The sequence below is a fragment of the Lissotriton helveticus genome, chromosome 8 (genome assembly GCF_964261635.1).
Source record: "Lissotriton helveticus chromosome 8, aLisHel1.1, whole genome shotgun sequence".
In the NCBI taxonomy this organism is placed as follows: Eukaryota; Metazoa; Chordata; class Amphibia; order Caudata; family Salamandridae; genus Lissotriton; species Lissotriton helveticus.
The window spans coordinates 1227889984-1227911871 of NC_136069.1; the positions used below are offsets into that span (position 1 = coordinate 1227889984).

General features: G+C 47.6%; 1 protein-coding gene across 6 annotated transcripts in view; it reads right to left on the reverse strand.

Annotated features, from left to right (window-relative positions):
- The window catches only part of CRACDL (CRACD like), a 494359-nt gene that overhangs the window by 194625 nt on the left and 277846 nt on the right, over positions 1–21888 (reverse strand). For all 6 annotated transcript variants that reach the window (XM_078658203.1, XM_078658205.1, XM_078658204.1 and 3 more), the window contains exon 2: positions 20043–20119. In XM_078658203.1, the coding sequence (XP_078514329.1) occupies positions 20043–20091 (49 nt within the window). In that variant the 5' untranslated portion in view covers positions 20092–20119. The remainder of the gene's footprint in view (positions 1–20042; positions 20120–21888) is intronic.

The following is a 21888-nucleotide window of genomic DNA, read 5'->3' on the forward strand; positions in this document are numbered from 1 at the left end:
ACACATGAGTGGCAAGGGGGAAGTTCAGAGTGGGTTTCAGCACCGAATCCGCCCTACTTGGAGTCACAGAATTTCTGAGGCAATAACTCGATTCTGGTGGGACAGCCGCCCTTATCCTCTAAGATTTAAGTGTGGCCTTTGATACGGTCTCACACTCCAATCATTTGGATAGACCGGATCCTTCAGGCATTGTGGGCACTGCTTTGAAGTGGTTATCTTCTTTTCAGAAGGATCGAACATTTCAGGTCTCATCAGCTACCAAAACATTTCCACTACTTTAACTCTGAATTCGGGAGTTCCGCAGTGGTCTAGTTTGAGCCCTCAGTTGTTTAACATCTACTTACGCCCCTTGATGGATGCGATTGAGAAATCTGGTCTCACTGTGTTTTCGTATGCAGATGATTCTCACATTATTTTCTCACTATCTGATGTTCGAAATAAAGATCCTTCCCCTCTCAGGCAAGGCTTGGCTAATGTCGCCCTTTGGATGAACAGAAACGCCCTCAAACTCAATGGCGATAAAATCGTAGTCCTGATCCTGGGAAATAACCCTGATCTCTGGGGAGCCAGCCTTTACCCGCACCGGTGGATAAAGTTGAGAATCAAGGTTTCATTATCGTTAATATTCTCTCCCTGACACCGCAGGTCTCCAAGCTTACAGCCTCCTTTTTTTCCATTTTGAAATGGCTTAAGAAAATACTCTAGCTGATCCCTTTAAGTTCACAGAGAACATTGCTGCAGGCTCTGGTTACATTCCGACTGGAATATGGGAATGTACTGTATCTGGGTGCTGATAAAGCCTTGATACGTTGCTTGTAGATCATCCAGAATGGGCTGCCCGCCTTTTTTTCTGGTGGCCTAGATTTTCTCCGTCTCTCCCTTGCTCCATAAACTGCACTGGATGAGGGTTGACAAGCGGATTAAATTCAAAGCCTTGTGTTACATATTTTGTACTAGACACAGTCTTGCTCCTTCTTATATCCACAATCTGGTGTCCCCGTATGTCCCAACCCGAGCGCTGAGATCAGCCAACCTCGCACTGTTTTCTGTGCTTAGGTTTCGCAGAGCTCGTTTTAAGGGGTGTTCCTTTTCTGTGTTGGGCCCTAAACTCTGAAATTCTCTTCCGATTGCTCTCAGGTCCTGTAACTCACTGCTTCAGTTCCGTAAGAATCTAAAAACGATGCTCTTCTGCAGCCCTGACTGAACCCCTGCCTTCTTAGGTATTCTTCTTGCTGTACCGTGCTACTGTCCGCCGATAGCGCCGGGAGACCCTTATGGGTAGCTGCACGCTTTATAAGCTTCTTAAAATAAATAATAAACTCTGTAAACCCTTGAATGCACTCAATAATTCGAAAGTATAGGCTCTTGAACCTGAACATAGTATTAAGACAGTCAAGAAACAAGTATGAGAACTGCTAAGACTAGAGACCTGAACTTGATAGTTTTTTCCTGCATTCGTGATGATTTTGTCCACCTAAACCAATGTCAACAAAGCTCATCATTTTAACGCCTTAACCGCGGCGGTTTTTCTGCCATGGTGCGTGCATTCTAAAGAGTGGGCGGGGCTCCGTCGGCCATTGGCCGACGGCAGCAACCGCGAGGTAGCACGGAAGGGGTTAATAAAGCAATCTTAAACAGGGCAAGTAATGGGCTGAAATTGGAAAAGAGATTGAGGTAGGACTATCTTCTTTATCATACCAATATTTCCTACCATAGAAATGGCAGGATTTTGCCAGGCCTATATGAAGCTAATGGCACTTCATACTGTTACATTGCCAAGCAGGAGGTAATGTGTGCTCCTAGGCATAGATAAAATGCTACAGAATTTATATACTAATTTGGTCTAATTCGTTTTGAGAGACTCCACATACTCCTGCCTACAACCATAGGGCTTTGGTGACACAAAAAACGACGAAATTACTATTTGTAACCCCCACCTCCATGTCCTTTCCTTCTCAAACCCAACAGCAGCTTCTAATATGTGTCCTGGTAAATGATACCTTAAGTCATGCATTGTTCTGGTTAAATAAAGGGCCCTATTGGCTAAATGTTCCCAGCTCCACTTGTTCCATTACCTAAGTGACTTTCCAAGGCCGCCCCCGCTATCTGTGTAGTTAGTCTCAGGACTCAATATATTTAGGGCAGGCAATTTATGTGGACTTTGTGGACAAAAGGTGCTAGGTCGGGCAGCCATGCCAACCACGGAATTTCATATTCTTTCCCGTTTTTGTCCATTGTCATGGAGATCCTTTCCATACCAATTATCTTCAAACTTTATATAGCCAGCATCAAGATTCTGGGAGTTTATTTGTCCCCAAACCACCATTATAACCGGCTTTGCAGCGCATCAAAATACCTAAATCAACTTTCCCCGGGTGACTTTCGGGGGTATGTGAGTATTTCATCAGCCCCTCTGTCACGTAGGCTGGAAGTCTGATAATAGCGCTCCTGAACATGACATTGATGTCGTCCAACACTTCCTCCCAATATTTTACAAGCTTGTGACAATGCCAAAGCAGATGTTTAAGCATGCCTGTTCCCCCACAATGCTATACATTTTAGCGCTCTTTAGCCTACCTATCATTTTCTGGGCGCACTTCTCTATGATCTTAAGTACCACCATCAAAATGCAGCGTTATATCATCAGTGTATAGCAATCTTAGGAGAAAAGGCGCAGTCAGAGCATTTCTCTATTTTTTCTGTGGCCTGAATCCATCATTTAATTGCACAAAAAGTAGCACACAGCCCTCAATTACATCTCCAGCAGACAGGAGTCAACTGCACACGTGGATCAGGATTTATCAACACACAATGAAAAAGTCAATATCCTGACAGATGGGCTCTCGTTTTAAGAACCTTGGCATTACTTTAGCAAACGTTTAGATAAGTGAATATGCAGACTTCCTCTCCGGTGGTTATTGTTTCTTGGCCTTTAGGTCGAGCTTCTATTGCCAAAATAATGTGCAGTTGTACAGATTTGTTTTATGGGCCTGACTAAATGTCCCCTGGTGTCGGGCACGATAAAACCCGACACTGAGGTGTGCAAAATGTACTAGATGCGATCATGATTGCCCATTCCGAGTTTTGCCATAGAAGGAGGCCTAGCACATATTTTGGAACTCACCTCACTGAAATAAGCGTGGGGAGCAAATTTTATTGCATCTGATAAACATCACACCACTTATAACTAAGGTCTGTGAGCAAACAGTTGTTTAATGGGCCACTTATGATCAGGACCCATGCATTTTGTCAGGCGCGCAGACCCACATATTTTTGATTTTGAACTCACACTAGAATCAAAACACTACAGTTAAGGGTTACTAAGGACCCGTTTTGTCACAATAGTAAGTGCTTTCCTGGGAAGAAATCCATCTGTCTTGGCATGGTTATCCATGCATTTTCAATTTTGAAATGTTGATCTCGGCTGTGACTGTAGTATCCAAAACAGGTCTGTGTGCTCTATAAACTGTATGGCCTGCGTTGCTGATACCAGAGTGTGCCACTGAGACCTGACGCAATATCAATAACTAGTCCATCGTAAAACAACAGCTGTAAAGGGTAAGAGCAGACTATATGCCCTGGCGCTCGGTGGTCTGTTACAGAAGTGGTGCAGCAAGATACATTCTACCAGCAATTACAGTCCGTAAGATGCACTGATTACTGACAGATTTGTTGCAGAAACATGTCACAGTCAAATAAATATTACTGCACAATTAATGTGTGTCATGAGTTAAGTAAAAGCAAACAAACACCAAAAATAAAGCATGTAAGTATTGCTGGTTCTGTTACTTTTGAGACAGTGAGCATTGACTGAGTCCGTTTTAGTGGCTTAGTGACGTTTACCTTTATCTCTGGGGAGCTTCCCGATTTTTTTCCCACCCTACTTAACAACCTCGTTTAAAGCGAACAGTTACGCTCAACTGCATGTGTATACTGTTAGGGCAAGTCTCTGCTTTCTTCCTCATTGTATGACCGGCGCCAGCCACTGACATCATTCCTTGCAGCCTTCCTTGGAATTGCGGCCCTGGCATCATCTCTGCTGTAGCCTTCGCTACTTCTCCCATGCCCTTAATCAGTGGGTCTGGTCCAGCTTGGATTTGGAGTGGGCTGGGATACCTCTTTCTTCCCCATTCTATTCCAGCCCGGTTCCCATTCCTGTTCTTGTGGGAAAATACTACCTTCTGGTGTGCTTATGAGAGTTGGTGGTCATCTTGCTTCTAGCGGGAACACACGTTATTGTTCTCATGAGAACGAGCAGCCATCTTGGGTGGTGACAGCTTTACAAGTGCCCTGCTCTCTTCCCTCATCGCTAGTCAACAGTGGCTAGCCGAGGAAGCCGGAGCCAGCTTTGAGGGCGTCCCGTCCCCACCTGCTAAGAAGCTGTCACACCATTTGGATGATATGGTAAGCCTCGTGGCCATCTTGGGAGTTAGTAAAGACCAGGTCTTGCATCCTCATCAGGTTGGGGGGCATATAGGTTGCTTGGTAAAAGATAGTAGGTGTTGAACCACTTCATATGATTGCAAACAAGCAGAGAAAAGACTGGAGAGGATGGTAGCACAGGTGAAGGTGAGAACATGAGACTGATGAGTGGTTTCAAATGAGAGAATGTCTGACCTGCGATAGGTACAAATTGATAACTACAGATAAAGTGATCAAGGTGTGACAAAGACACCTTAGGATCACGGGCATAATGAGTCCTTAATCAAGAAGAATCCTGGCAATATGAAGCACTGACAGACAAACACCACGATACCGTGAGAAAGAGACATTGGTGCAAGACACCATATAGAGACCAGAAATAATAATAAGAAATAATAGACATAAGGTCCTAGTATATAGCTGTAGCAAGGGTCTGACCTAAGACTCACATTAGGTACACGCTCTGTGGTCTTTTCTTGTAGTGTATTACATCCATCTGTGTGTAGCATCCTTCTTAGTCGCAGACTCGCACCATTCAGCTACAATCAGGACAGACCACCTTTCTTGCAGTTACACTGTGTCCTCATATGATCCTAAGATTCACTGCACTTCATCATCTTCTCATCTGGCTTTACTTTCGGACATTTCTACCTTAACCCTGAGGTGGTGTGTTTCTTGAGTTGAGCTCATAGCAGCTGCACAAGGGTGAGGGTGACAAATGGCTGCATTCTGCCCTGTATGGATGTGAAGGGTCTAGCTTGACAAGCATCTATGCATACAGACACACACACAAACTACATCAGAAGAGATGATGGAGGTGACCTGAGCCTAATGTCTGCACATTTGATAGTTATGATCCCTGTTCAAATCCAGACAGTAACTCTGGCAGACTCCCTGCCTCCACTGCTCTTTACGACATCCGATAATAGTGTCCCCAGACGATGATGAAATGATTGGTGGTGAGTGGATTTTGAGGCTAAGAGAAATATTTTAAACTTGTAATTTTCAAAGGAAGGCGAGAGAGCCCTGGTGCCACTAGGGACAAGAACTATACCACAGTGGGAAATGTAAGCACCTTTTAGGGGAGGTGCTACGATCACCTATCAATGGTACGATAGTTCACTTTGCTTGGCACACTGGCACTTCAGAACCAGCTTTAATTAAAAAAATAAGGCAAACTCCAAATCTGATGCAGTGTTAACATTGGAGGGAAGCGATGACCATAAAAATCCTGAATAAAAAGAACTGGCTTCAGAGGGTCCAACCCTGATAAACTGTGACAGAAGTGGGTTTTGGTAAAACTGCCTGTTGGAAATGGCCCTTTTTGCAGGGTTATCCCCAAAGTTTTGCTTCTTCCTCCTATTTTTTTCTGACCTGCTGTTGTTGGTTTTAGGACTCTGGGCACTTTACCACTGCTGATCAGTGCTAAAGTGCATATGCTCTCTGTGTAAATTGTGTTATGGATTGGTGTTTCCATGATTGGATATTTGATGTACTGGTTAGTCCCTAGTAAAGTGCACTGAGTGTGCCAGGGCCTGTAAATCAAATGCTACTAGTGGGCCTGTGGGCTAAAGAACGGTGATGGATTAAACCCAAATCTTTTGACTGGGTGTGAGTGTTTGATTGGTTCAGATGCTCCGTCCATCACCACCCCCTTTTGTACTGCTTTTGGCCACCATAAGTGTGGCAGGGTACGCTCAGACGTGAGTCCCTTGCTCACTTTGCCACTGTATTTAAGCAAGCCGGGCTGAAGACGGCTGTAATGCCAGAAACCGGTCCTCGGAAGCTTGTTTCCGGTCCAGGGAAGGCATGGCTTGGCAGTTCGGGCTGGACTTTTCCCATGAGGCACAGTGTCAAACTGATTTGCATATAGCCATGTCTGAACTGGGGTGGCAGAGTGGGCTAAAGAACGGTGATGGATTAAACCCAGATCTTTTGACTGGGTGTGAGTGTTTGATTGGTTCAGATGCTCCGTCCATCACCACCCCCTTTTGTACTGCTTTTGGCCACCATAAGTGTGGCAGGGTATGCTCAGACGCGAGTCCCTTGCTCACTTTGCCACTGGATTCAAGCAAGCCGGGCTGAAGACGGCTGTAATGCCAGAAACTGGTCCTCGGAAGCTTGTTTCCGGTCCAGGGAAGGCATGGCTTGGCAGTTCGGGCTGGACTGTTCCCATGAGGCACAGGGTCAGACAGATTTGCATATAGCCATGTCTGAACTGGGGTGGCAGAGTGGGCAAAAGAACGGTGATGGATTAAACCCAGATCTTTTGACTGGGTGTGAGTGTTTGATTGATTCAGATGCTCCGTCCATCACCACCCCCTTTTGTACTGCTTTTGGCCACCATAAGTGTGGCAGGGTATGCTCAGACGCGAGTCCCTTGCTCACTTTGCCACTGGATTCAAGCAAGCCGGGCTGAAGACGGCTGTAATGCCAGAAACCGGTCCTCGGAAGCTTGTTTCCGGTCCAGGGAAGGCATGGCTTGGCAGTTCGGGCTGGACTGTTCCCTTGAGGCACAGGGTCAGACTGATTTGCATATAGCCATGTCTGAACTGGGGTGGCAGAGTGGGCAAAAGAACGGTGATGGATTAAACCCAGATCTTTTGACTGGGTGTGAGTGTTTGATTGGTTCAGATGCTCCGTCCATCACCACCCCCTTTTGTACTGCTAGTGGGCCTGTAGCACTGATTGTGCCATCCACGTGAGTAGCCGTAAAAAGGTAACTCAGACCTACCATTGCAGAGTCTGTGCGCAGTTGGTAACTGCCATGTCGACTTGGCCAGTGCACACACTTGCCAGTCTCTAACCTTCCCATTTCTTACACGTCAGGCACCCCTAAGGTAGGCTCAAGAAACCCCTGTTGGCAGGGTGCAGTGTATGTGAAAGGTAGGACATACCCTGGTGTGTGTGGCTCATACTGATAGTGAATTACAGCCAATTTAGTTTTTTCACTATTGCAAGGCTACCTGTTCCCCATAGGACAGAATGGGAAGTTTGTTTATAACATCTTATAGACAAAACTGGCCCGGGGAATTAGGAAAGAAAATAAAATTTAGTATGCCTGAACTCAGAATCTAACAAGGCATCGTTTAGTAAAGGTGATTTTTACATTCTGTGTTTGAAAAATACCACTTTTAGGAAGTAGGTATTTTCTTGCTCAGTCATCCCATGTGCCTCTGCTGGAATGTGGATTGCCTGTCTGGGTTTTGGACGACAGATGGCTAGGAAGCAAGGGTGGCTCCCGATAGTCTAGGTAGGTCAGGAAAGGGCTGAATAGACCTGGGCTGCGATGGGGGAAGAGGGAGGAGATTTCCATGCACCTCAAAGGGCCTGGTCTCCACCCCCTGCTAGGAAATCACACCAGAGAAGGCAGAACTGGTTCTGGCTGGGCACAGACACCCTCTGCTTTTGAGAATCAAAGGATTTTTGTTTACAAGTACCGAGGCCAAGACCCCTGAACTGTAGATCTCTTTTGGATCAAGAAGACTGACTAGAAGAAGAGCTGGAGAAGCTGTGAGGAGGACCTACCACTTTGCTGTGTGCTTTGCTCTGTTGGCCTGCAGTGGCTGCTTCTGTCTTGGGCAGTGAAAGGACTGGACTGAACTTTCTGCAATCTGCTTTGTGAGTTTCTCCAAGGGCTTGAGGTAGAGCTTGCCCCCTGTTAAAGAAGTCTCAGGAACAATAAAGACTTCAAGCTCTTCTGCCCGAAGCACTGGGGACTGGGTGTTTTGTGCTGTAACAGAGGAAAAGCAAGTTGATGATGTCTAAGACGCCGCTGCTGACTCAGTGTCCTGACGGCACCACAGAGGGCACCGCTGCACCGCAACTCTGGTCTCACCGACGACTCCTGCCGACGCCGCCACCGAGCCGATGCTCACAACGCACGCCGCACCACCTCGCTCCACGACAACGCCTTGGCACTGCAGAGGGCACCGTAGCACTGCCACACCGTGACCCTGGTCTCACCAACGACGCCATCTGACGCCGCCACTGAACCGTTGCTTGCACCGCAACCTGCAGGCACCGCACGATGCACTGCCTCGCTACACGACGACGCCTTGATATCCCCTACGACGCCACTCCACGCCGGAATCGACACCGCTGCTTGCACTGTGGTTCGAGGGCACAGCTCGTAAAGTTACATGATGCACCGCCCTCATCCCACACCGCAGCCTTGGCCTACCGACGCCGGTGCCATCGACTCCAGTTTGTCAGCCGACGACATCGCTTCAGCAATGATGACGCCGCTGCTTGCACCGTGACCTGCTAGCACCGTGACGTGCACCGCCTTCATCTCACACGCGACCCTGGTCTCACAGACTACGCCATCTGACGCCGCCAGTGAGCCCTTGCTTGCACCGCAACCTGTGGACACTGCATGCTGCACCGCTGCACTTCGCACCGCAGTACCATCGACCTGCAAAGCGTGCGACTTAGAGAGCCCCGACGACTCCAGCACCGACCTCCGGAACCAACGCCTGCAGACGCCGTGTTTTCGGAAGCTCAACGAGAGGTCACCGACGCCCTACATTTCTAAAAGGTAATGTTTGCGGTTCTAAAAGGTACTGTTTGCCGGTCTTCCCGACACTGTAGCTGGCCCGCGACGCCGCGGTCAGCCAGAACTGTTTGGATTCACTAGATGCTGATGGCACCCGTGATTCACGAGGACCGGGCCTCACCTGGCGACAGCTCAGAAAAAGAGGCCCCACTCTGTCCGTCTGTACCCCGGGCTGATACTGAGCTCTTGGTGGAGGCCTCCGGGTGCCAGGTGAGGTGAGGTCCGGTCCTTGTGAATCACGGGTGCCATCAGCATCTAGTGATTTGTGGAGGACTAGTATGCCTGGAATTCAGGTTTTCTGGTTGTATTCATTACAACCTTGTTTCAAAAGTTAATAATCTCACATTTTGCTTTTTGGCACATTTAGGTTTCTTTTTTCACATACGCAGTAGCAAAAGTATATGCAGTGGTTCTGAGGAAGGCCTTGGACTATCAAATGTCCGGTTGGCTGAAGCATGTAGACCCGACTTTTCGGCAGTTATTTTGTTAAAACTGCTCTTGCACTGTTTTTAGTTTGGATATCAAGAGATACCTATTAAAATATATTCTCTCTCGTTATTCAATTTTAAATTGCTCTTTTCATCACTTTTTGATCTTGCACTGCGCCCGCCACTCTGAAACTTTAGTTCATCATTCTGGATAGATACTGTAGAGCTCCATCTATCAGAGTACATTTGAAAACAATTGTGAGCTCCCTTCTGATAGACAGAAGGTTGTAGCCCTTGGTTACCTTAGTGTGTAACCAGGAGGAGATCCCAGATGATAAAGCAGGTCACCTAGGTGAATGATGGGAATCTGTCCTCCTTTTAGGATTCCCCTATGTTTCTTTGTTCTTGTTAAACAAATGTAATTTTTTCCTCCTTTTCCAACTCTTTGTCTATGAGATCATTGCGACTCTGTAAGGTTACTTGGACCTGACAGACCCGTGGGCTTCTGCTAGTGTTTATGATGAACTTTGCTGCCCTGTGTGGCATTACAGTCGTAATGGAAAGAGAACTGTACAAGACAAGGGGACCCTCAAATATACAGAACATATGGAAGCAGAGGCTAGAGAAATTATTTGGAGCCTGGGAAGAAGACAAACAGCAGATAGCCCATGAAGAGGAGGTGAAGGCCTATGAAGAAGAACTGGCCTAGGCACTCGTCCACGCCAGAAACAGAATATCTGAAAGAAGCTCCACAGCCAGTGAAATGGCCATAAAGATGGTGTGAGTGGAGAGTAAGAAGGCAGACAGAGCTGCAGGTGTACCTGACCAGGCAGACATGGAGAGAAGTAAGAGTTTCAACAGGCCACAGAGAAGGGCTGAGAGAAAGCATTAAGGGAAGAAACACAACTTGCCCTGGGGGGGGGAGCGAAATATGACGTCCGCTAAAACTGAGGTCATGAAGCGGATGGAGATCGAACCTCAGAAACCAACTGCTAGCATTGATGAATAGAGCTTTAAGTGTGGGAAACCTTAGGCCACACCTCCCAAAACAGAGTTTAGCTAGTTTGCCAGTGATCTAGAGAATTGGTGCGAGGCGTCAGCTTGATTACACCATGCATCAAAAATGAAAGGCTTACTGGGAAGGTAATGTATTGGGATAACACTCAAATTAGATTTTAATAAACTGCTTTCTTTCTTTTGATTCTTCTGACTGCACCAACATCCATATCGTGCTGTTAGGTGATCAGAAATACCCACTAAACAGGCATTAAGCAGAAGCTTAAGGAAATATCTTAACCCCTTCCCTGCTGCCGTCGGCCGTTGGATGTCGCGCGCGCTACCTCCCTGGTGCTGCGCACATCCAACGGCCGACGCGGCACCGCCCACCCTTTAGAACGCCCGCACCGCAGCGGAAAAAGCGCCGCGGTTAAGGCGTTAACTTTGCCTGAGTTTTCCTACTACAGCCATGCCTGCTATCTCAACACCGGTTCAACATTGTCTAGTTGCAACTACAGATCAATGGATGGTTCAAAATGCACCTGACTTCATGTCTGCCTTGACATAATTGTATGATAGTTCAGTCCATGTAACCTGAAGCCACCATACCAAATACCTCGAAATCTTGGAGCAAGAGCTCCAACCGTCCATCAATATGGGTTGCTGAAGCTTCTAGCCCCCTTCATCAAGAACTGAATAATGCTTGGCTTGCATGATTTTTTAGTTTATTTTTTTTAGAGTTTTCTATAGCGTGAACAAGACCCAGAATAGGGTATCAGAGCACTTTACTAAAAAGAAGAGCAAGTGTAAAACATTTTGCAAAACAAAGCAGAGAAAGTATCAAACATTTTTTAACGATTGATTGATTGATTGATTGATAGCTTTATTTCGATATGCGTAAATCATAAAAGCATTACACAAAAATATATAAAAGACGACATATCAGAAACTCATAGACTGTACATAACATCAATAGTAAAAACAGAATAAATAGATTATTTAAAAAAAAGCATTAAATCGATAAGGACAGTCTTTTAAGACGTATCAACCAAGCCCATTTTAAAAATTTAGACACAGCACAGACAATAGGGGGGCAGTGTTAGTCAGTAAAATGCGTAAAGCCTCAGAATGCTTGCGGATACCCATCTCATTGCAAAGCGGTTTAAGCCAGAAAGATCTTGGGCGCGCATAATCTGGACAATCAAGGAGAAGATGCGCCACAGTTTCACAACAGTCAGAACAGAGAGCACAGAAGCGTGATACCTGCTTTTGCGAGTTCCATCTGGAAAGGAGGTCAGCTAGGGGTAAAGTTCCTAGTCTGAACTTGATGTACAGAGCCCGGTCCATTGGAATGGTAATGATATCCAAAAAGGGTTCAAAGGCTGTGACATCTTTAATCGTTAAGTATGCTGCGGTGGAATTGCAGTGGTGTTGGTTGCTCATGAGTTTTGTAAACACCCAACCCCAGTATATTTTCTTCAGGATCTCCTTTGGGGGGGCTGAATGAGTAAGCCAACAGTTGTCCAGACCTAGTTCCCCAAGCAGATATTTAATGTCCCTGAGCCACTTGATCTTTGACCAGCCAACCGAATGCATTATCTCTGCTAGCCCGTCTGCATAGGATTTTAGTTCCGGGACTTTCCAGAGTCGGGCCCACAGTAGAAGGGGCCGAAGGCGGGCCAGGTCTTTAATTGGTTTACAACCTGCATCCATAAGCATCGGTACAGTCGGGGTGCTCATCGGGACTGCCATTAAGTCTTTGATAAATTTGTTCTCTGCTTTAGACAGAGACTCCATGCAGCCCAAACCCCATAACTCTGCTCCATATAGCGATGCAGGTACCGCTCTAGCCTTGTATATATCGATGATTGGTGATACGCAATGTTTCGATGATGTACTGTACTCCTTAAGCAAGGCTCCCCCACCCTTTTGTGAACCAGTGTCATTTTGGTGGTATGGGGAACCCAACTCATACTGTCACTCAGCCGAATTCCCAAATAGTCGAATTCTGCAACTTTTTCCAGCGGGATCGAATTCAGGATAGGAGGGCACCCCAGTTTTCTGGGGGGATTCATGACTAAATATTTAGTTTTTTGTACATTTATTACGAGACCTCTCATTACACAGAAATCCTGGAACCTGTTCAGGAGTTTTTGAAGGCCCTGGGGAGTTTTTGAGATGAGAAGGGTGTCGTCAGCAAACAACAAAGTTGGAATCTTAACATTACAAAGTGTGGGGGCGTCTGCTGGATCTTCAAGCAAGTAGTCAACCACCCCATTCACATAAAGCGAAAATAGGGTGGGTGCTAGGACGCAGCCCTGCCGTACACCCCTCTCTACCTTGATCTTGTCAGTCTTCTCCCCATTCAGGCCCCATCTGACCTGGGCATAGTTAGCTTTGTGCAATTTCATTAGGAGGTCCACGATGTATGGGGGCATCCCAAGGCCGTACAGCACCCTCCAGAGTTCCTCCCGGGGGACAAGGTCAAAGGCAGTCTTCAGGTCTATAAAGGCCAGATAAAGGCTGCCCTTGCCCAATACCACCACCTTCCAATACAATAGCAGGAGTCTGAAGACTTGTTCAATTGTTCCTGTGCCTGTGCGGAACCCGGCCTGCATCTCGGATAGTATGTGGTTTTCGTTTACCCAAGAGAGGATCCTGCCCAAAATTGCTTTTCCCGCCACCTTCTGGGTCGAGTCTATCAGGCTTATGGGCCTATAGTTTCCCGGTAGATCACGATTTCCCTTTTTAAATATTGGGACTACCTCTGCCCCTTTCCAAGACTCTGGAACAGACCCTCCCTCCATGATGGCATTGAGGAGAGCGGAGATCAACACCCCCCAGTCACCTGGATATGCACGAAGAAGATCCCCTGGTAGCCCATCTGGACCTGCTGCTTTTAGTGGAGTAAGGGTTTTAATTAAATTCTCAACTTCTTGGGCTGAAAAAAGAACCATATCTCTATCCATAGGATAGGAGGGGAGAGTGAATTGGTCGTTAAGTGGGCCTTCAATGGCACAGTAGAGACCCGAAAAGTGATCAAACCATGCCTTGGCTGTGATAGTGCACGTCCTCAAGGTGTCATCAGGGCGCTTCCTACTACCCACCAAATTCCAAAAACTTCTCGCATCTCTCCCGCGACTAGCCGTCAGGAGTTGTCTTCCCACTCCTTCTTTGCGATTTTTTGGCAAAGTGAATATGACCTTCTGGCCTCCCTAATCCTTATTTGGGATTTAGATTTAACTGCATCAACCAGCAGAGTCTTCGCCTCTCTGCACGTGCGGTTAAACCAGCCTTGTCTAGCCCAAGAACCTGGCCTCTTTCCCTTGGTGCTACTTGGGACAGTAAAAAGGTCACTAAGGGCCAGGGTTAATTTGCAGAATCTTACGGATACATCCCCCACCCCACTCCCCAGAGGATCAAGATTACCTACAGCTACAGCTAGGATCTGTGATATGGAAAAAAGTTTCTCAGTTGAAAGTGACAGCTTGGCCCATTTTAGCCGACGACCGCAATTCGAAACTACTGACATATCCGGGACTGAGGAGCACAAATTTTTTCTGCCAGAATCATCTAAACACCTGTTAAACAAGGTAAGTGAAAGGAGATTATGGTCACTTTCTACGGTGGGAATAATAACCATATCCTTAACAAAACTCCATAAGTGAATATGGAGAAAAAGATAATCTATTCTGGAGGAGTGCGCAGGCCTATTGTAGGTGTAAGCTCCCTTTTTGTCAGAGTTGGTCCTACCATTGAGTGCCCTTAGGTCAAACTCAGATGATATAGAGTTGACCTGGAGCGCCACTTCCAACCATTTCTTGATTGGTCTAAGCTCTAGAGCCGGTATGCCCCACCTGTTATCCACAACCTCTAGTACTTCAAGGCCAAGAGGCTCAAAAGTACAGTTAAAATCACCACCCACCAAGGTGCAGTGCTTGTATGGCGAGGATCGGAGCAAGGCTTCCAACCGCGCTATAATGGGGGATTCTCTACCTCCCTTTACACCTCGGGCATAGATGTTAAATATATTGAGGATAACCTGGCCCTTAGGATTTTTTAGTGTGATATTAAGAAGGTCGGGACATTGAGTATCGTGCTCGACCACCCTACAATTGAGTGCGGTAGCTACCCATACAAGGAGGCCTCCCGAAGGACGGCCACGACCACGCTCAGTTTGTACCGCTGGTATATGGTGGGACGAATATCCCGCCTTGTGAGAGGGCTCCCTACACCAGGTTTCCTGGAACAAACAAATGGAGTAGTCCTCCACCAGAGTGTTCCAATCAGGCATTGGCAGTTTCCTATCCAGCCCGGCCACATTCCAACTGAGAACCCTAATAAATGGATCCGTCACAGTCGGGATGCTACCGGCCTCGATGGTATTCGCCAGATCTGTAACTCCCACCATGGGACAGGCATACGTGGGCTCAGTCGCAATCGGCACTATCCCTAATTCCCTTGTACCACCTTGAGCCATATGCTCCCTAGGAGCGGGCGGTGAGTTGGATTCTACAGAGGAGTTTAAATTTCCACAGTTAGGGGTACCAGTCACTCTGTTGGGTATTGGGCTCCTTTTATTAACCTGGCAATCAAGGGATTGTCATCGTCCCTTCCCAAGATCATTCCACCCTCCCGCAACAGAGGTGAGCGGAATGGTAGAGTAAGTAAGATTCTGTGAAGAAGGGGCTGCTATCCCTGGCCATGGACAATTTCCGGGGCCGTTCGCCTCATCGATCAAGGAGGTTAAAACACTAGAGGGGCGTGGGTAGAAAAATGTAAGGTCAACAATGCCAATACCTCCCTTGCCCGTGCACCAGCCCTGTCTCGTTATCCACCCCACCACCCTTGGGTCTTGAAAATTGATCACAATACAGTCCCCCCCCCAGGTTTTTGATGGTGGAACCTATCCAATCTATTCGCCTCACTCCCAGAATGAGACCATCAACTTCCCCAGGTAGCGGCCGATTCACCCTTAACCAGTGCATAGCTTTGTTTTTAAGCATCTGGAAGGTTTCTCTCTGTCCCGATGGAAGTGGTGGGACATTTATCAAGACTGCTACATAGGGGAAGGAATCAGGAGTGAGGTTCATAGGGGGTATCTTCTGCGGGGGCTTTTTCAAGGTTGGTAGGGGCGGTCTGGGGACAGGGGGGGCAGGGCGGGGTATCGATTTGTTCGTTGTTGACTGATTTCCGATTCCGCAGGCAGGTGATACAGCAGTACCCTTTTTGGTGCCCTCCGCTCCTCCTCCCTCTGCAATACCCACCCGATTAGTACTGGGCATCAGCTGTTGCACAACAGATTGGCTAGTCAATGCATTAGTGGGGGCATTTGCGACAGTCCCTGATGGTACAGAATTAAGCGACTTCGGAGGTCTCTTTGCCGCTCCACTGCTGGTTTTAGCAGACAGGGGAGAGTTGGAATGTTCCCTTTCTCCCTTAGCATGTGGTGGGGCTTCGGCAATGGTCTTGCAGTTGCTGATGCCATCCTGCCTAGACTGTGTTTTTATTAATGCCTTAGTCGAGAAGAAATTACAAGTGTAGCCTGTTCGAAGTGGTTTAGGCGGTCGGTAAGCTTGGTGATGCGTTCCTCTAATGGAAGCAATAGGGACCGTAGTATCCGTTCTACTTCGGGAAGCAAGCTAGTCAACCACGGCTGTGTGTCATCTATTACTGTCCCTGTATCTATAGTGGTGGGTGGACTAGAATCTGTATTACCAGAGTGTGTAATTGCCCCCTCTTGCGTAAGTTCACCCCCTCGACTCTCTACAGTAGCTGCCTTACTAGGGTGCATACTTTTATTAACTTTCCTAAGTTTATGAGGTGGTTTAGGGGGAAGGCTCTTCCTAGAAGTGATGTTACTTTTCCTTTTAAGACCCGGTTTTGGGTTGGTCAGTGGAGCACACACCACAGGTGGGGGGGTTAAAGTTGTGGTAGGACTTGCACGGGGAGCGATCAAATCACCCACACTACCCAGGTTGGCCCCATTCATACTTGCGTTTTGACCCAGATTGCAGAAGTCAGGTAGTTGGAGTGAGGACAATGGTGTTACTAACGCGGGATAGATTTGGCCAGAGCGCTTGTCCCCCGAGTTCTTTAACAGTTCAATTGATAGTCTGCGCTCTGCACGCCTCTCAGCCAGCGATAGCTCTTTGTCAATAAGGTTGGCAGGGCGATTGAAAAACGTATCCAGAGGACCGACCACAAATTGTCCAGCATCGGCCGTTGGGGACCTCAGGACTGAACCGTTGGGGTGGTCCGGCATATTGGAACGTTGTGAACCCACTTAGCTGCTAACTAACAGATGTATACAGATGTCAGTGAAATGGCCCAGCCCGGCCTCCAGCGGCCCCGGACGGCCACAGACGGTCCCGCCCTTGTCCCGGGCTTCTCCCGGCGCGCTCCCGTGTAGCGGATACTCCACGGACCTAAGTACACTGGCCCCCTTTGGTCGTTGGCTGATAAGCAGGAGGGCGTGGCCAGCGGGGAGAGCAGCCCAGGTGTTGCTGGTTGGGCGCGCAGGGGCTCCTGGACACTGGAGTCCCTGCCTGGCAGCTCGCAGCCCCGCTGGACCAACCGCCACTCCCGCGCTCCTCCCAACAGCTGCCTGTAGCAAACAGCCTCCTCCAACACAGACGCGCTGCGGGACCCGCGAAGCGGGTCCGGCGAGTCGTCACACAAGCCGCTTCCACCCAGCAAAGGCACACCAGGTCGCAGTGAAGTCCGGTAAGAGCAGCAAAAGAAATCCGAAATGGGTCCCAGCTAGGTGAGGGTGAATGGCGCTTATGACTCCGTCGGCAGGGGGGCGTGGCCAGCGGGGAGAGCAGCCCAGGTGTTGCTGGTTGGGCGCGCAGGGGCTCCTGGACACTGGAGTCCCTGCCTGGCAGCTCGCAGCCCCGCTGGACCAACCGCCACTCCGGCGCTCCTCCCAACAGCTGCCTGTAGCAAACAGCCTCCTCCAACACAGACGCGCTGCGGGACCCGCGAAGCGGGTCCGGCGAGTCGTCACACAAGCCGCTTCCACCCAGCAAAGGCACACCAGGTCGCAGTGAAGTCCGGTAAGAGCAGCAAAAGAAATCCGAAATGGGTCCCAGCTAGGTGAGGGTGAATGGCGCTCATGACTCCGTCGGCAGGGGGGCGTGGCCAGCGGGGAGAGCAGCCCAGGTGTTGCTGGTTGGGCGCGCAGGGGCTCCTGGACACTGGAGTCCCTGCCTGGCAGCTCGCAGCCCCGCTGGACCAACCGCCACTCCCGCGCTCCTCCCAACAGCTGCCTGTAGCAAACAGCCTCCTCCAACACAGACGCGCTGCGGGACCCGCGAAGCGGGTCCGGCGAGTCGTCACACAAGCCGCTTCCACCAAGCAAAGGCACACCAGGTCGCAGTGAAGTCCGGTAAGAGCAGCAAAAGAAATCCGAAATGGGTCCCCCATTAACACGTTTCAGCAGGTAGCAGGACGGTAATAAAGAGGATTTGTTTGGAGCAGTGTGAACAAGTTTGAGTAAGTCATAGAGGCGAAGGTGTCATTAAGGGGAGTGTAGAGAGAAGGGTTGTATGACATTACAACGCATGCTAATACATCGCATGCCATTACATCGCGGTTTTTACAACGCAAGTCATTACAACGACTTGCGTTGGAGGGCGCTGGACCTAGGATTAGTATAATTTACTATTTCAACTCCAGTCTACATACAGTAGGGAAGGTGTTGGATAGTAAATTATACTATTCCTTGTCCTAGAGCGCCATCCAGCGCTTGTAACGACTTGCGTTCTGAAAAACGCGATGTAATGGCATCGCGATGTAACGACCACGTTGTAAACGACATTTCCCGAGAGAAGTTTGAAGTAGTGGACTGGAACAGTGCCTTACAAGTCAGTGAAATAGCTGGTGTGCTAGAAGGGCCCCATACGATGAGGCAGGTGTGGAGTTAAGGGAGGAATTTGCTCATCAGGAATGATTTTGCTTCCCTTTTGAATAGTGGTGTAGAAGAGATTTTTCTGATGCATGGAGGTAGTGAGTTCCATATTCTTGGTGCCGCTCTGGAGAAAGCTATGTAGGAAGTATTTTTCTTACTGAAGCTAAGAGGGTTTCAGGTGTAGGTTGTCAGAGCTCCTAGAGTGTCTGTTTCCTCCCGTTTCTGGGACAGTTACCGGGGGTGTTGTGGTGAAGAGCTTTATGGGTGATGCAGGCCATTTTTAGGTGGATTCTAGCTTCGTAGGGTAGCCAGTTGAGCGCCTTCAGGTGTGGTGATATGTGTTCAAATTTCCTAGATCCTGTTAGTAATCTTGCTGCTACATTGAGACAGGCTTTTAGAGGGGCTATTGAGATTTTGGGCAGACTCGCGAGGGTGGTACAACCGTACTCCAACCTCGATTTGATCTGCTGGCTTAACCCACTAACCTGGTTTGATCTGGAAAAATAGGCTTCTTTTCCCTTGATGACTTCGATTCTACACCTATGATGTTTTAAGGGTTTTATTACTTAACTCATTTATTACCCTTTGGAAGTATTGCCACATTTGTTTTATTAATATTATCCAAGACAACATTGGGCACCTGTTACTCATTTTACTCAAACTTGTTGTCAATTTTCAAGTTCGTTGTGTCTTAATTGCATTATTGTTTGATAGTGCTGGTACACACCAATTCGGACATTCCAGGCCGTCTACATCTGGAGGCATCCTGAGGTCATGCCTGCTCCCCTTCCCTTACTCTGAAACTTCCAGATTAGGAGCACACAGGAATTAACCAAACACATTTAATCTTTGCTGCTAAGCAGGCCCACATTCAGCCGGATGACTGCCAACATGCACATGCAACCAACCAGTCACAAATCGTGATGAAATGTGATGGGGAAAATGTGCCCGAAATGAGGAAAATCAAGCCTAATTTGTTTACCCAGTCTGCTTCGCGTAATTATTCCCTAGTCCCCATAATACTGTACAATGCTGTACCCGAAAATGAAAACACACTGGTATCAATAATTATGGGCGCAGCATCAGCGTTCTGGTACCCTACACAAATAATAAGGGAACCGAAGCACTGTGGAAAGTTATTATAAATGTACAATGCACTTTATGACAAGCCCTCGTTTGAATTGTATCTAGTGGCCTCCAACGTTAACTAAGTTTCCACCCAAATATTTTTTTTACCATACCTGCCACTGAGACAGCATTACTTAAGTTGTATTCTTTAAATATAGTCTTTCTCTCCGTTGGTGTGAAATATTTAACTTCTTATCCCTTCGGCATTCACATTCCACAGTAGGTATTTGCAAACACGATGTTTACAGATGTGTATCATGTTTGTTTACATTTTGCTCAGGCCATTTTATTCCCCACGTGCAAGTTAAGTGAGCACTTGCAAGTCTAGGTGCAGTTGACTATGTCACTGTAGGCATTCCTCCACTTTTTCTCCTTAAAATAACAAATACTCACGTTTGTGTGCATAACAGCGTACACACAGGGGGGCTAAGAGTCCAATACATTATGAGCACAGTGTGCACTGCATAAGTTACATGTTTTACAGTTTAATATCTTTGCTATACCTTTTCTTTACAAACAGGCTTCGAAGCCTTGCTGTCTAAGTGTATAGGGCATTCTCAACACCGGCTTTTCAAGCAAGCAAACACAGCTCCCTTACCTGAGGCGTCGTCTGCCAGCGAGTCGGCTTCCCTCGGTTTAGAATCCATTATCCCTGTGGCCCGGATGTGAAGCTCGCTGAGGTACAAAAAAGAAGAAAGGTGCCTTTTAGCCATGCGAAACAAAGGTTAGATACGAGTCGGCCACGCAACGGCGGCCGCTTCCACCTGGCTCTCTACAGGGACAGGCCCCACACCCAGACATAAACAAAGGGTGATGGACACGGAGATATGCGATGCCTGACCAACGGCGCGAGGCCATGAAGCATTATATTACTGCACGTCTTACACACGCACACGCTCGGCATAACCTGCGCGAAGACGAGCATCACAACCCCCAGTTACTGAAAGCGGTCAAAAAGAACAGCTGCAGTTTATAATCTATCACTTATGTAACTTTTTTTTTTTTAACCAAAACAGTGTTAGGTTTAATTTTTCCACTGGCCGAACCACCGTGCTTCTCTGAACAATGCTAGATGCTTAAAATAGTGAAACAACGTAATGTCAGAATTTAGTTCAGTTTTTTAATTTTGACAGGCTACGTGAATTTCATGCATTATTGATTGCACTATCACCTAGCAGCACATTTTATGTTATTTCACCATGTTCATTATTTTCGAGGTTTCCTCTGGAAACTGCGGGCAGGAGGGATGGGGACGTTAATGAAAGCGACCAGGGAATCTATAACAAAACTCGCCACTAGAAGGATGTGAATCACTCGAGTGAAAAACATGGTTCTGGGTGAGCTCTGGTAGTGGTGGTTCTCAAACCAATCGAGGTAAAGAGGAAGACCGCAGTCCTGCCCCACTAAAGGAAGCGTGGACCACAATGTGCAAACCCTGGCACTGCCCATGCTTCCCTGGTCCCAGGGTTCATGAAGCCATGGGAGGAACAGAGTTTCTACAGGGATTCAAGCTCCCAGTTTACTCTCTGCAGTTTCCACTTCTACCTCCCTTATACATGAGCAGCAAGAAGGACACAGTTGCAGGGCTAAGGTGGGGCTAAAGGTCAACTCTGTGCAGTCACTGGTAATTATGTGCCATGTGATGTCACTTCTGCTGCCCCATACATGTCCTTGAATTGGCTTCCATGGAAGGGGCTGATTTTGCTCACTTTGTGTAGATCAAAGTGTAGCCATGCTTTGATCTAGATTTCAAGCTCCAGGGAATGGTACTGGGGTAGAGTTTGCAAAGGAAAGGAGGCCACTGCCATATGATGGTCAATGGAAAATGCACGAGATTCAAGAGCGTTCTGTTATAAACATGGAGCCACGGTGGGTCCTGAAGGTAGGGGCATGCCATGTTTTGAATGTGTTGGAGGGAGGTGGTCTGGAAAGCCAGGAGGACGAAGTAGATCCTACTTCACTTGTCCAAGTTGTATTAGTTACCTTGTGGCGGGATGGCTAGATAGACGGATACCTGCTGATTCTATAAAGTGAAAGAACCCCGGTAGATACAATTCTGTGCAACCTTTCCTTGGGGACCAGAGAGATGTTGGGCTAGAGCAGGAAGTCCATATAACATACCACTGAGGCACGAGGGATATTTTGGAGCTACTCAAGCACTGCATGGCATTGTCCTAAAGGAGGGTCTTGCAGTTAAAATTAAGGATACCAGCATTAGTGAAATTGATTTCTTCGTTCAGTTGTTAATAGCCAAAAGGCAAGATCTTGAGGGGATACAGATGAAAGAAGGAAGTTTTAGCCCAGTCCAGGCATAACTTGCATGTCTTCAACATACATTTATGCAGACAATCTAAATGTTTTGATAATCTATTTTATTTTGAGTTTCAGCAAATTGCTACACATCTGCTTATGGCAGACTCTGAAAAGTGTACTAATAGAATGGC